At 44.9% G+C, this 12,431-nt stretch overlaps 1 protein-coding gene across 8 annotated transcripts in view; it reads left to right on the top strand.

Moving 5' to 3' along the window:
* The window catches only part of CHFR (checkpoint with forkhead and ring finger domains), an 893,929-nt gene that overhangs the window by 321,937 nt on the left and 559,561 nt on the right, over nt 1-12,431 (top strand). For all 8 annotated transcript variants that reach the window (XM_069620002.1, XM_069620000.1, XM_069619998.1 and 5 more), the window contains one exon: nt 3,176-3,347. In XM_069620002.1, coding sequence (XP_069476103.1) covers nt 3,176-3,347 — 172 coding nt within the window. The remainder of the gene's footprint in view (nt 1-3,175; nt 3,348-12,431) is intronic.

Here is a 12,431-nt window from a genome sequence, read left to right as displayed (position 1 = left end):
TTTTCTCATTGCATCAGTACTTACCTTCCTTTCAGGTGTTTAGGTGAATTACATGCATTTCTATAACCAAAGGTGACTGTATATATGTTTTATATTTAGAGTGCTGCGTGATATTGCCTGCTTGATTCATTTTTCTAGTGTGTTTTTGGGCCTGTAATAGAGTATTTTACCTGTCTAAGTGGAATCATTGTGTATTTCGCTGTGTGGACTCATTGTGGACCCTGACCCCTCACACCTCTTCTGAGAATGAGCCTTGACCACTCTCCATGCTTACCTTGATTGAGTTTAGCTAACCTCTGAGTTCCCCTGTTCAATATAACTATGGTGGCCTCCTGAAATCTGTCCACCAGTCCAGATTTGTGAATTCCATTTTAATAGTTACACAACCCTCTGCAGAGGATTCTGTAAAGATCTCTGACCGTGGTCTTTCAGGAGGTTTTTCTGCACTTCGCAAGGCATTGTGCACTTTTTCACATTGTGTTTTTTGTGACATACTATGTTATCTGCATGAGCACCTCTTGGACTGTCACCCCCACTCCACTTCAGTTTCTATTAGCTATTTTCAATTATCTGAATAGCATAATGCATCTTTTGGGCTGCAACTTCAATGTAAAAAGTGTGGAATAGCTGCCTCATAGATTCAAGCCTATTGTAAAAGAAGCAGGCATTTTACTTGTAATTGTGCACTTGGACTTGGGGATATTCTAGCGAAAAGTTCCCTCTTGGTCACCGAGTTCTCACCAGCATTGTCATGTTCTGCCAGTTGTTTTTTGTATTTGGCCTCTGGACTTTTGTGATTAGGTCTGTGTGTTGGTTCTTGTAACACATCAGATGCCACCTTACATTACATTGGCTTATTTCTTCTACGATTGTATTTTTGAAGTGTTCTGCAAGGTGTTAATCACTGTCTTAAACGCATTTCAAGTTCTTACAGCATCACGTCCTTTTTTCACTTGATTACTTTTTGAACTACAGACTCCTTCTTTTGGTGTTGACACAATAAACCCAAATGACAGTCTATACCACTCGAGTGCTTGGATTAGCTCACTGAGGATTCATCTAGCTTCATTGCACCCTCCATAATTCAATTCAGTTAAATACCCTGATCGTCAACACTAATGCTGTTATTGCATATCTGTACTGTAAATATGGATATCTTTGAGACCATTGGCTTCAGAGCACATTTTGTTGGGACCAATTGATACAGGCTTGAACAGATCTTCCAAATGAGATGTTAGAAATGAAGATCCATATATAAATAAGTGATATTGAAGATTTTCTGACTCCGTTGGTGGACATATTGATGACATCATCAGTACTATGCTATGCTCCATAGAGCGACTGCATGGACATTTTTCATCTATAGCTTGTTTCTGTGGACAAATAAACACTATCACTAAAGCTGCCACAGAGCATGTTTTTCCGATTCATGCTTCGGCTGAATCCCAAGAATGCACCATAGGGCACGTGTGCGTTGAAATCCAGTGTGTGTTTGCCAGAATAGCTGCTCATTTTTTAAACTGATAAAACCGTAAATGGGCATGTCCACTACCTGCTGTAGATGGTATGGACAGGAGAAGCCAGGCCTATATATGGCCGGATACATGGATGGCATTTGAAATTCGAAATTGAAATACAATTCTTGAGTTTTTGCTAGGGAAAGAATCTGGGGGCCTTGGTCGCCATCAGTGATTGGGTTCCATCAAATCTTCGAATGAATTCCCCCATCCAGATTGGAAGTGGAGTTTGCACTCCACTCCCATTATTCCTACATAACCTGGGCGAGTGCTCTACTTTTTACCCAACATGAAAGCATGAAAAGACCACACTAAACCAAAGAAGCCCATGAGCAGGCCCTGCATCTTGGCAAGACCGACCTGAAGGTGAAAGTCTGCATGCGCTTGGGTGCCCTAGACTTCTAGAAATAATGAAGGCAACTGACAGACCCGTGCAGCCTTCCCCAAACCTAGTGGGAATAATTTAATTAAAAGCCTCAAAGGACCCCTTCTCCCCAAGACGCCTTGCTGATCATCCTAGCACAAATTTGTCACACAGAGGTGTGATCACCGGAAAGTGACAGTAACAGAAGGTGTTCTAGACCTGCGACTACAAAGCCAAAGAACTACAGAGAACATTTCAGGTTTCATTGGAACTCTGAGGAGTCCATTGCTTACCTGACTGACTGCTGGTATAAACCTGCCCTTGTGTTACCAGAATATTCATGTCTGAACAGCACTGCTACCGCTTACTCCAGTTTGAAGAGTTTGTCCTCCTTTTGGTTTTGAACCACCTCCAGTGGGCCAGCTACTATCCTGCTACAGCATATCTTTGCAACAAGAACCATTGCTCAACATCCAGCGACCTAGTTTGGCTGCTAGCAATAGCCCAGTGTTAGTATTGGCCTATGCAGTTGCGATGCTTAGCAGTTGGCCTATCTTTTACATTGAAGGGTATCACGATATCAGGACTGTATGTTGCTCAGCCACTAAGAAGCTGATCTGCCTCTCCCATTTAATTCTTGCGGGGCAGATTCTCGGTTGAACACATTTGGATTCTTAAGTGCCTCAGGGTGATGAGTTGATCTCTGAATAATCCACCAGATATTACATTGTTAGTGATCCCACCTGCCTGGAGCATGACCTCTGAACAATAAGACTCCTATTGAAGTTCACTTACCTGTAACCAGCAACAAAGAGACTTAACTTTCCAGGCTATTGTCTGTTTTGATAACACTTGGTTTGTGAAGACTTTTCATTAGTCTTATGTACATCTTAACCACCCAATTGCCATCAATGTACCGGCACTGTTAGACCACTATAATGGCGATTGGTGCAGTGTGAAATGAGTAGCCTGTGGCTTTTCAGCCATGTCTACCAGTAGGTCAGCCAAAGCAAGCTTACAGGAAACCAACCCTGTTGCTTAGCTGTGTGTCGGTCTCCCTCCTTTTTAACACATGGAAGAGCGAAACCGCATTAACACTGTGCATGCACAAGAGAGGCTGAGGAGCACAGCAAACATTCATTACTTGTTGTCGCTAGCATTCTCTTCTCTAATGCAGATGTGTGTTTGTGGGTTATTTCTGCAAGGCTGGTCAACATTCCTATGTTGTCAACTTCTTTTGTTCAATATGATGTGGCTTTATTTTGGTCTGACGTGTCTTATTGCTTTGATATAGAAACCTGTGTGACCTCTGGTACTGCTGAGAGCAGCGGAGTATGTGATCAGATGTCTGCCGGAAGCAAAAGAATCATTCCAGAGAACACCAAGACAGTAGATGTGAAGCCTGACAAAATGGAAGAGACTCTGTCCTGCATCATCTGCCAAGAGCTACTGCACGACTGTGTCAGGTACCGATGCTGGCTGTGGATATGTGCAGGGAGAAGCCTAAACATCAGTGACTTGTGGAGTTTGTGCTGGCTACTTGGGCGTCTTATGCACACTGATGTATTAATGATAGAGTGGATGTGGTTGACCTCCCTCTGGCATCAACTCCATCTGCTTCAAAGGTCACAATGTTGATTTGTCCCCTTGCTGAAAGTTGACTCTGGCAACCATGCTGTGTTTAGCTTTACTCCAAGCAAAAAAAGGTCCGTGTTAATAAACGCAAGGCAGCTGAAGTTGATATTGCTTATTTGGGCATTGTTAGGACTGATTTTCTATACTCTGGCTTGGTGGACATATTTATAGAAGGCCAACCTATGTTGTGACAGGGACAACTCTGGGAGCTGTAGCCAAACCAGTTCAAGGTAGCAGTGACGAGCGGTCTAGGCTAATTGTCAAGAGGTGGCAAGCTTGTAAAGGGTCCACAATGAGTACACACAATGGGAATCACAAATTACACTTGTTACAGTATGTTGTCTCCCAGGCTCTCTGCAATGCCCTTGCCTCTCACTTTATCTCAAAAACCCAGGACATCCTGTCCACCCTCTCCTCCACTCCCCTCTCCATCTATGCTTGCTGACCCTCCTTCAGTCACCCCCCCCACCCCTTCTCGTCCTTTCCTCTTTTCTCCCCCGATGAGGTCGCTAGACAAGTCTGATCTGTGACAGCCTCGTCAAAACAGGGTCATCCCTGTTCCTCTAAAACCATCAAGGACCACATTGACACCCTCTCTCCGGCCCTTGCCGATTTTTGCAACCACTCCTTTGCCTCAGGATCCTTCCCCTCCCCTCTGAAGCACTCACTTGTGCATCCTCTTCTCAAGAAACCCACAGCTGATCATTCCTGTCCGGCTAACTATCACCCAATTTCCATTACTACCTTTCTGAGCAAACTCCTGGAAAAGCTGGCCATCTCCCAGCTTAACCTTCATTCTGAATCTGGTGGCTGTCTACCAGTCTGGCTTCAGAGCTGCCAGAAGCACGGAAACTGCTCTCCTGAACATCTGTGAAGATCTGCTCTCCAACCTTGACTCTAACATTCCCTCTGTCCTCATCCTACTCGATCTCTCTTCTGCCTTTGACACGGTTAACCATACCATCCTGCTCAACCGTCCGTCTCTGTGATAACCTGGGTACCACAGGTCAGGCTCTGGTCTGGCTGACCTCTTTCCTCTCTGATCGACCCCCCCAGGTCATACTGGGGTCCTTCCTATCATCTATCTCCCTCTCTACCTGTGGTGTTCCCCATGGGGTCTATCCTCTCGCCCTGACTTTTCAACCAATACCTGGCAACTCTCGCCCACTGAATTGCCACTTTCTGCTCAAATTTCCAGTGCTAGGCTGACGACACTCAGCCACCTCCTCTTCCCTCTCTCATCCCCTTACTGCCATTCAAGATTGATGTTCAGCCAATGCTCTTTGTCTGAATGCCAGCAAGACTGAGATCCCACTCATCAGCACACCTTCTCCATCCTTTCCCCTCACTCTCTGGCCGGCATCCCTTGGCTCTCCTCCTACCCCCACCTGCGAGGCTAAGAACCTCAGGGTCATCTTTGATTTCACACTTTCCATCTCCGCTCACATCTCTGAGGTCTCTAAAAAGTCAAACTTCCTACTGCATCTCCTCAGAAGTTCTCTGCCTTTCCTTTGCTTCCCTCAAAAGCTCATGGTCTCCCAAGCTCTGGTTCTCTCTATGTTGGACTATGGTAACAGCCTTTTTCTAAATCTACCTGCCTCTACCCTCTGCAACTAATCCAGAACAGCACTGTAAGACTTGTCCTTGGCCTCAAGCCCTGGGATCGTATCTCTCCAGCTCTGAAATCTCTCCATTGGCTCCCAGTGGATGCAAGGATTAAATTCAAGGCTTTCAGGGCCCTAGGTCCAAAATACCTTCAGCTATCCCCCCGCAAATACCTCCCCTCTCGAGCTCTTCACTCCTCTAACTCCCTCAGGGTCAGTTGTTTTTCAAAGAAACGAGCTGGGGGTAGGTCTTTGTCCCTCTGGAACAGCCTCCCTGCCAATCTGAAACTTGAAGAGAACCATCTCCGGTTCCGGAAGCACCTGAAGACCCTCCTCTTTGCTTCTGCCTCCCCCCCCTCTTTCCTCCGGTCCGCCCCTTGCACTGGGGTCTGTATCTGTACCCATACAGCCGCCCCTCCCTCTTTCTTCCTTCACTTATCTGACCTACCCTGTCGGCTGCCTTAAACTCGGCACTTGCCACTTGCTGGCTGCACTACCACTTTTGTTGCTTTTATTATTTATGTATTTATTATTATTTATTCTTTTCTCCTTTTGCTCTGCACTTTCCACTTCTCCCCCCTTCCTTACGCTTTTCCCCCTCCCCCTCTCCCATGCACTTGCGCATTCTCAATGTCACTGGGCCTAGTGAGATTGTTGTTTTGTTCTCTCCTGTTTCCCTCCCTTGCCTTGTCGTGCTCTGAAACACTTGTGTATGAGCGTGCTAGAAATAAAATATCAATATCAATGTATAAAAATAGTTATTTATGGTCAAATATCACTATGAAAAATGACTACCAGGTAGAAGTATCGCACAACACGAATATTAGATTACATATATACAGTCACCATAGGGCATAATACAAATCAAACACCTATAAAAGTAAGTACTGATTAGTTATGCACTACAGGTCCGCAGAGAATTAACCCCAACTTCAAAAGTCCTTTCCTAAGTTGTCTGAGGCCTTATGCCCAAAAGTTCATGAGAGGTTGTAACATGCCTTGTGAAGCTGGAACAAATGAAGGGTTAGAGGACAGTTTATTCTAACTAACAAAAGTGTCCCCAACTTTTGGAAGGCTTGCACAAGCAAGCAATGGCAAAGCCAAAGTATAGTCAAAGTTTTATAAAAGTTAGCAAAACTTTTAAAGGGAGTTTAGGAGCAGTTAAGAACCCCTGTAACTCACCCCCTGTGCTCAGATTCTTCACAGGACTTGGCAGGTCAATGGCAGAAGGTCGCTTTTCCCGTCTGCCTCAGTCCTTGTTTCTCTGGGGTTGCAGGTTCAAGCAGATCTCCGGTCGGTGTCTTTAGCTAGTGCAAGGACTCTTGGATAAACAATGCAGAAAAACTCGATGCAGGGCCCCTCTCAGGACTGGACTCGATGCAGGTAGGCAGTTTTGGACGTTGGCGAATGCAGCACGGCGACGAAAAGGGACTCGCTTGTTGCGGTCCGACTTTCCCTCTTATCTCTGGTCCTCTTGACGCTAGGACTCTGAAATTTCGCTGAGGTAAGTCTTGTAGGACAAGCTGAGGATCCTCCAAGTTGCAAAGCGTAACGTCAATGTCTGTAGCACAGTGGCCCAAACTCAGAGCTAGTCAGCCGCAGGAAGGTCCCGGGACACTTGCAATGGCTCTTCTTCGCAGGGTACCGAGCAGACGTTAGGAATGGATGTTGGACGTTAGGAATGGATGTTCCCTCCACTCCACGGGTCGCAGCTCCCTCACAGGACTGCTGAAGATCAATCGCAAGACAGGGCTCCTCCGGGACAGCAGCAGAAGTTGGTCATCAGACCTCCTTCAGACGGGTCACTGGTCTCTTCACGCATCTCACAACTGGACAGGAGTCTTGGCTTCTTCAGGTTACTCCAGGATCTGTCTAGAGTGGGTGTAGGGGTCCTCTTCTTATCCCAAAAGCCAGGTAAGAGTCGAAACTCCCACTAGCCAATAGCAGAACTAGCCCCACACACACCTCAGCAGTGGTCCACTCAGGACCACTGGGGGAAGGGGGTCGTGGGGGACACTCTTGCATAACACTCAGACACACTGAAACCAGTTTGTGGATTGGAACCAGACAGTCCCAGCCCACATCCTGCCAGCAATCACACATAGCCCTCCAGTAGCCTGCCAAAAGCCTCTACTTTCCCGGGCACTGAAAGTCCATATAAGGATTTTCCTGGCCTCACAGGCCAGGAAAAAGGCTAAAAAACAAGATGGTCAAAGGACAAGCGAAAAACCATGTGGCACGACTGTTTGGATACTAGCCACAGCAAAAAGGCGCCACAAAATGTTAAAAAGGCACTGCTGCCACCAGCTTGTCCGTTTAGCACACCTAGAATAACCAAAAATCCTTTGAGTGTTAGTCTAGGCCAAAAACAAAAGTTTACCCCATTGTAATGCATTGCACAATGATAAGTTACCACAAGTGATAAGTTACTAAAAGTAGTAACAAAGTAACTAGACTAAGGGAAACAATGTTTCCCAGTACTGACAGCCTGAAGGACATGTCACTTTCACCATAACAGATGAGCAAATGACAGCGTAGTGAAGCTGTAAAAAAAAAAAAAAATACAGGTCAGGATCAAAAATAAAAGCAAAAAGTTTGGGGGTCCTTAAAAATAGAAAGAAAGGTGCAGTAAAGAGAAATCTTACCCAACGGTCATCTTGAAAAAATTCCCAAATTCTATTACCAAATAACACTGAATAATTATACTGATCTTTTTTGTAAATGTGAAGGGGTGCGTTGGCCTCCACATTTCATATACTAAAAATACCTTAAAACCAAAATAGTTGATATAATACGATAGTTTATTTATTTAGCACCTATTCAAAATGTGTTTCAATGTGCTTCAAGGCAAGGGAGGGAACAAGGGAAAATACAATGACATTCTTACATACCATGAAAAGTAAGAATGTGAAATTAAATATCGTACTCGGCCTGACTACATTTCAGATAGTGCAAGAGCCAAGATAAGGAAGGGAGGGGGAGAGGCGACTATTGTACTAGGGCGGACTACGTTTCTGGTAGAGCTGGAGACAAAGAAAAGGTGAGGGAGAGGGATGCAGAAAGGGAGTTGAGATGCAAGTGTAGATGCTAACATAGTAAGCTATGTAGTTCACCAAACGGGTGATAGGTTTCTCACCTATGCGCTTGTATGGTAGGTCTGTGCCAGGGTGCTATTTAAGTTTCTTTGACACATTCGTTTCTCTTCCCATAATCCCAAAGAACTCTATGCAAGCCAATGGACTAACTTCCTTGCAGCATGTTTGTGCATTCTTGTTTTCTTGCTGATGCCTTTACTATCCCAGCCATGGCTAACCTCACCCGCACACTTGTATATTACAGGACAACTCTTAACTAGGGTCTCCTTTGTTTGTAGCTGTCCTCTCATGTCATCTACCTATGCTATTAGTAATGCACAGTTCCAGCAGGGAGCACGTTTGGCATATTCTCAGTTTCTCCCTGTGCAGGAACAGATTATTTATGTCTGTTATTATTGGTGGCCTGGCAGATTCTCATTACTTTCTAAAGATTCTATCGCAGCTGGTGTGGACTTGTGGTCTCATGCTCTTAAAACCCCATTGATGTGATCAAATATCGGGGAGAGGCTGCAATGCAGTTTCAGGAAGGAGTGGGCAGATCTTTCCCTCATAATTCCTATTTACTTTTGAGGCTCACAGACAAACAGCTAATTGTCCTGTAGTGTGATTTGTCTAAGAACTCTATAGTTGTATTATTTTCTAATTATATGCTGAGTTATGCATTTAAGACTAATCTCAGACTGTTGAGACTGTGCAACCTTTGTCTCATCATAGCTATGCTGTTACTTTGTGAATGGTGAAACCTTCACATGCTCTTTATGTATTAGAATAGACAATCATTTGACTGAGGGTCCTCTATTCCTCCGTCCAAGGGCACCAGTGCAAGGACCAGCAGCCATGGCATAATACTGTGACCCTGTAACCCAGAGATTCAAATAACACTTATTATATTTAAAGTACACACGTGCTGAACGATATCTCACCACATGGCTCGAAGTAGTATAGGAAATACTGCACTATATGCAGGTCTTTGTTACTTGTAAGCATTGAGGTGTGAATCGTAACCTTTTCATGCTAGCGCTTCGTTAAATCACATGAAGTTTGGGATACATGGTAGCCTCTTGTGTCCCACTCCAGTGTGCTAGTTAGTAAAGATCAAAGTCTATGGCAGTCCGTGACGTGTACCAACTATATGTTGTAGTCAGTGAAGACCAGAAGTGTACCACAAACCTGTCTCATGTCTTAATAATGTTTTATGGCCTGTGAATATCGGGGACTCTGTAGGGGTCTCTTGCATTCCAATGCTGGGCTAGCGCGTTCTGCTGGCCAGGACAGAGGTGCATTGACAGAGCTGTGATGGGTTGCAGTATTGCTGCAGCTTGTCGGGGAAGTGCATTGGCCAAACTCTGTGTCGCTGATGTTCGGTAGAATTTCTTTCTCATTTGTAATTCTCCCCACTTGGTGAGTGTTGGATAGATTTTCATTTTTATGTGAAATCCCCTTAACATGCAGGTCCCTGTAAGGAAGGCATGGTATCAAACAGTAAGACCGACGCAAGTGATCATAGTTAAGGGTGTTTATTGAACTTCAATTGGGTTTGAAAAACGCCTTTCTAATCCTAAATCTAAAGATGGGATCAAGCTAAAACCATCAAATAATAGCGTAGTCCTAGTCGAGTGTCAAAATAAAAGGACCTATACTAATAAACCTATTGCCAATCCTTACTTGTGGTAAATGATGTGGATAACAAAGTGTGTCGTGAAACAATACGTCAGGATGACTGGTTCCCCTTCCCCATGTTTTCACTACGGGACAAGGTGCAAACACTTGGGCTTGTAACACACTTCAGTTCGGCTAGGCACAAGGGCACAGTTCCAGTTCATATATCAGCTCTCCGCAACCAAAAGTATCTTTCTCAATCAAGGAAGGCTTCTCCGTTGCAAGACAAAAGTTCAACAAAAAGTGTTCAAAATTCCTTTCCTCAGGAGTTTACTTTTCAAGCAACAAAAGTCTTTTACTTCCACATTGAGTCCCCCTGCACCGGGCTCAGACTCCATTTTCACTTTACAATTTACCACAGGCCTCTCTCCGTCTAACACTGGCCTACATATAGTTCAGTTCTCAATTCACACCACTTTCACATTTCTCTTTGAGTCCCACTCCGTCGTGCTAAGACTCCTATTTATTGCACAGTTCACTACAAACCGAAGACTTTCGATTGTGCAATGGACTTGACTTAAACCATTACAGGACCACTTGGATTCTCTTCCTCATGAATCATATTCACTTTTCATAAGTTCTGTAGCGGGATACAGTCGGGCAGAGACCTTTGAATTGGGCACCCATGCCGGACCACTATAATACTGAGTATTGTGCATTCATTTCTCAAAGTTCAGGTAACACTTTATCGGCTTTCCCTTTTAATTCACATCTTTTATCAAACCCTTATTATTCGACTTTGGGAGAATTCTCAGAATTTTGCCAATTCCCTCTACCTTAGAGACCCCCAGCAACTTTGCTGGATTTTGAGGACTTGATTTTTTTTACCCTGGAGAGAGTGAGACCCTTTTTCCCACTCTCTCATGTAATTTAATGTGATTTCTGAACTTGGTTTCTTTTGGTTGTGGAGTCTGACAAACCCCATAGGCATCATCTTTTACATTGTGGCACACAGCACCCTTAGTGCAGTGACACAAGGAAGTCCCTTAGGTTTAAATACCTTCTCTGCAATAAACTACTGTTTCCCAGAGCAGTAAAGTGAAATTGACTTTAGTTGCATTTGTAACTTTCTAGTCCCAGCACACACTATATTACGATAGGGTGCTGTAGGGCCTACCTAGTATCTATCTCTTTTTGTCTAATTTCTTATGTAACATTTTTATGTTACCCATTCCTCACAGAATGGCTAGTGGCAGTGTTTTCGTTTTTACTACCGTGGTGGGCATTTGCCGCGGGCTGCGTTCGCAGCTGCAGTAAAGCACCCAAGGGTGCCCCGGTCTTCTTTTTATGCCATTTCTTTGTGGAAATCCCCTTCTTGAGATTTACTCTGCATGCCAAACCAGGTTTGGTCCCTTTGTTCATTTTGTCTTTGGCTAGATTCACAAGTGAAGCGCCCCTGGCTCCAGGGTGTCTGAGGAAGTGAGGAAGGTGCCCGAAACTCTCTGTGCTTAGTCTCCTAGGAGACCCAAATGCACTCTGTGATGATTGGCCGGCTGACTGTCCGGCAAGGACAGCCACCCTGCTGGGTGACAGACAGATGGGCTGGAATGAAAGGGAGAGAACTGTATAAAAGGCGAGACTTTTGGCTTGCAAGGCAGAGTCGACCACTGGACGAAGGAACCGAAGAAGAACTTTAATAGGATGCCTGCTGCAACTCCTGGGCTGTTGGTTTGCCCAGTGTAGCCCTGCTGCTGTGCTGAAACGCCAAGTTTGCATCGACAGAGAAGCCCCTGCAAGGACGACTTCTCCCCTTCAGTTTGTGGGACCAATCAACTCCAAAGTAAGCCACTTGGACATCCTTCTCTGAGCTGGTTGAATTTCCACAGAGTTGCTGCTGGAAACTGTAGAGCCAGGGAGAGGAACACCGGTTTGTGTGCGTTGCTTTTAAGTTGGCCAAGAGCTCCAGGAAGATCCTCGAGACTCCCAGGAAGTAGGACTGACCGAGCCTGAGCCCCCTCAACAGAGTGCGGGACCCCAGAAGCAAGGAAAGTCCATCTCCACAGCCAAGAACCATAGTGTTGCTATTTGAGGTAGACGTGAGGAGCTGAAACACTGAACAGCCACTGAAAGTGCAGCTTGCTGGTTGCAAGTTTTGACCGTCCCAGTGCAGTGCAGGAGTCCCCCGACGTCTTGCCTCTTGTCCCCATGACTGAGGCCCAGGAACGGTGAGATCTGCAGAGCTGCACAGAAACAGGAGTAATCTGCTGCATCTTTTCTTGTTTTTAAAGGTACTGTACAAAGTCTAAGAGAACTTGCCTCTTGCTGTAGAGTTGCTTGCATCCTCTCCTACCTCCAAGTTTAACAGCTTGTGGCCCTACATTGATTCATCTTTTTCTTCAAAAACTTGAAACATTGTGCAAAGACTTTTCTACTTACCTGCAAAGAAGTGCTTCAGCCCATATAGATTCTTGCCTGTTGACTTTGGCTTAGCCTGTTTTAACTGAATGACTCTTATCTGGGGATCTGAAAGTATTTGCCTGCTTAAGAAATATTTGTGGCATCTTGTTTGCTCTAATAACCTTTCTCTTTGGACATACTCTTAACTAATTCTGAATGT

This window comes from Ambystoma mexicanum, chromosome 10 (genome assembly GCF_040938575.1).
Source record: "Ambystoma mexicanum isolate Mex_15411 chromosome 10, UKY_AmexF1_1, whole genome shotgun sequence".
NCBI lineage: Eukaryota > Metazoa > Chordata > Amphibia > Caudata > Ambystomatidae > Ambystoma > Ambystoma mexicanum.
This window is presented reverse-complemented; position numbering and strand designations above follow the sequence as displayed.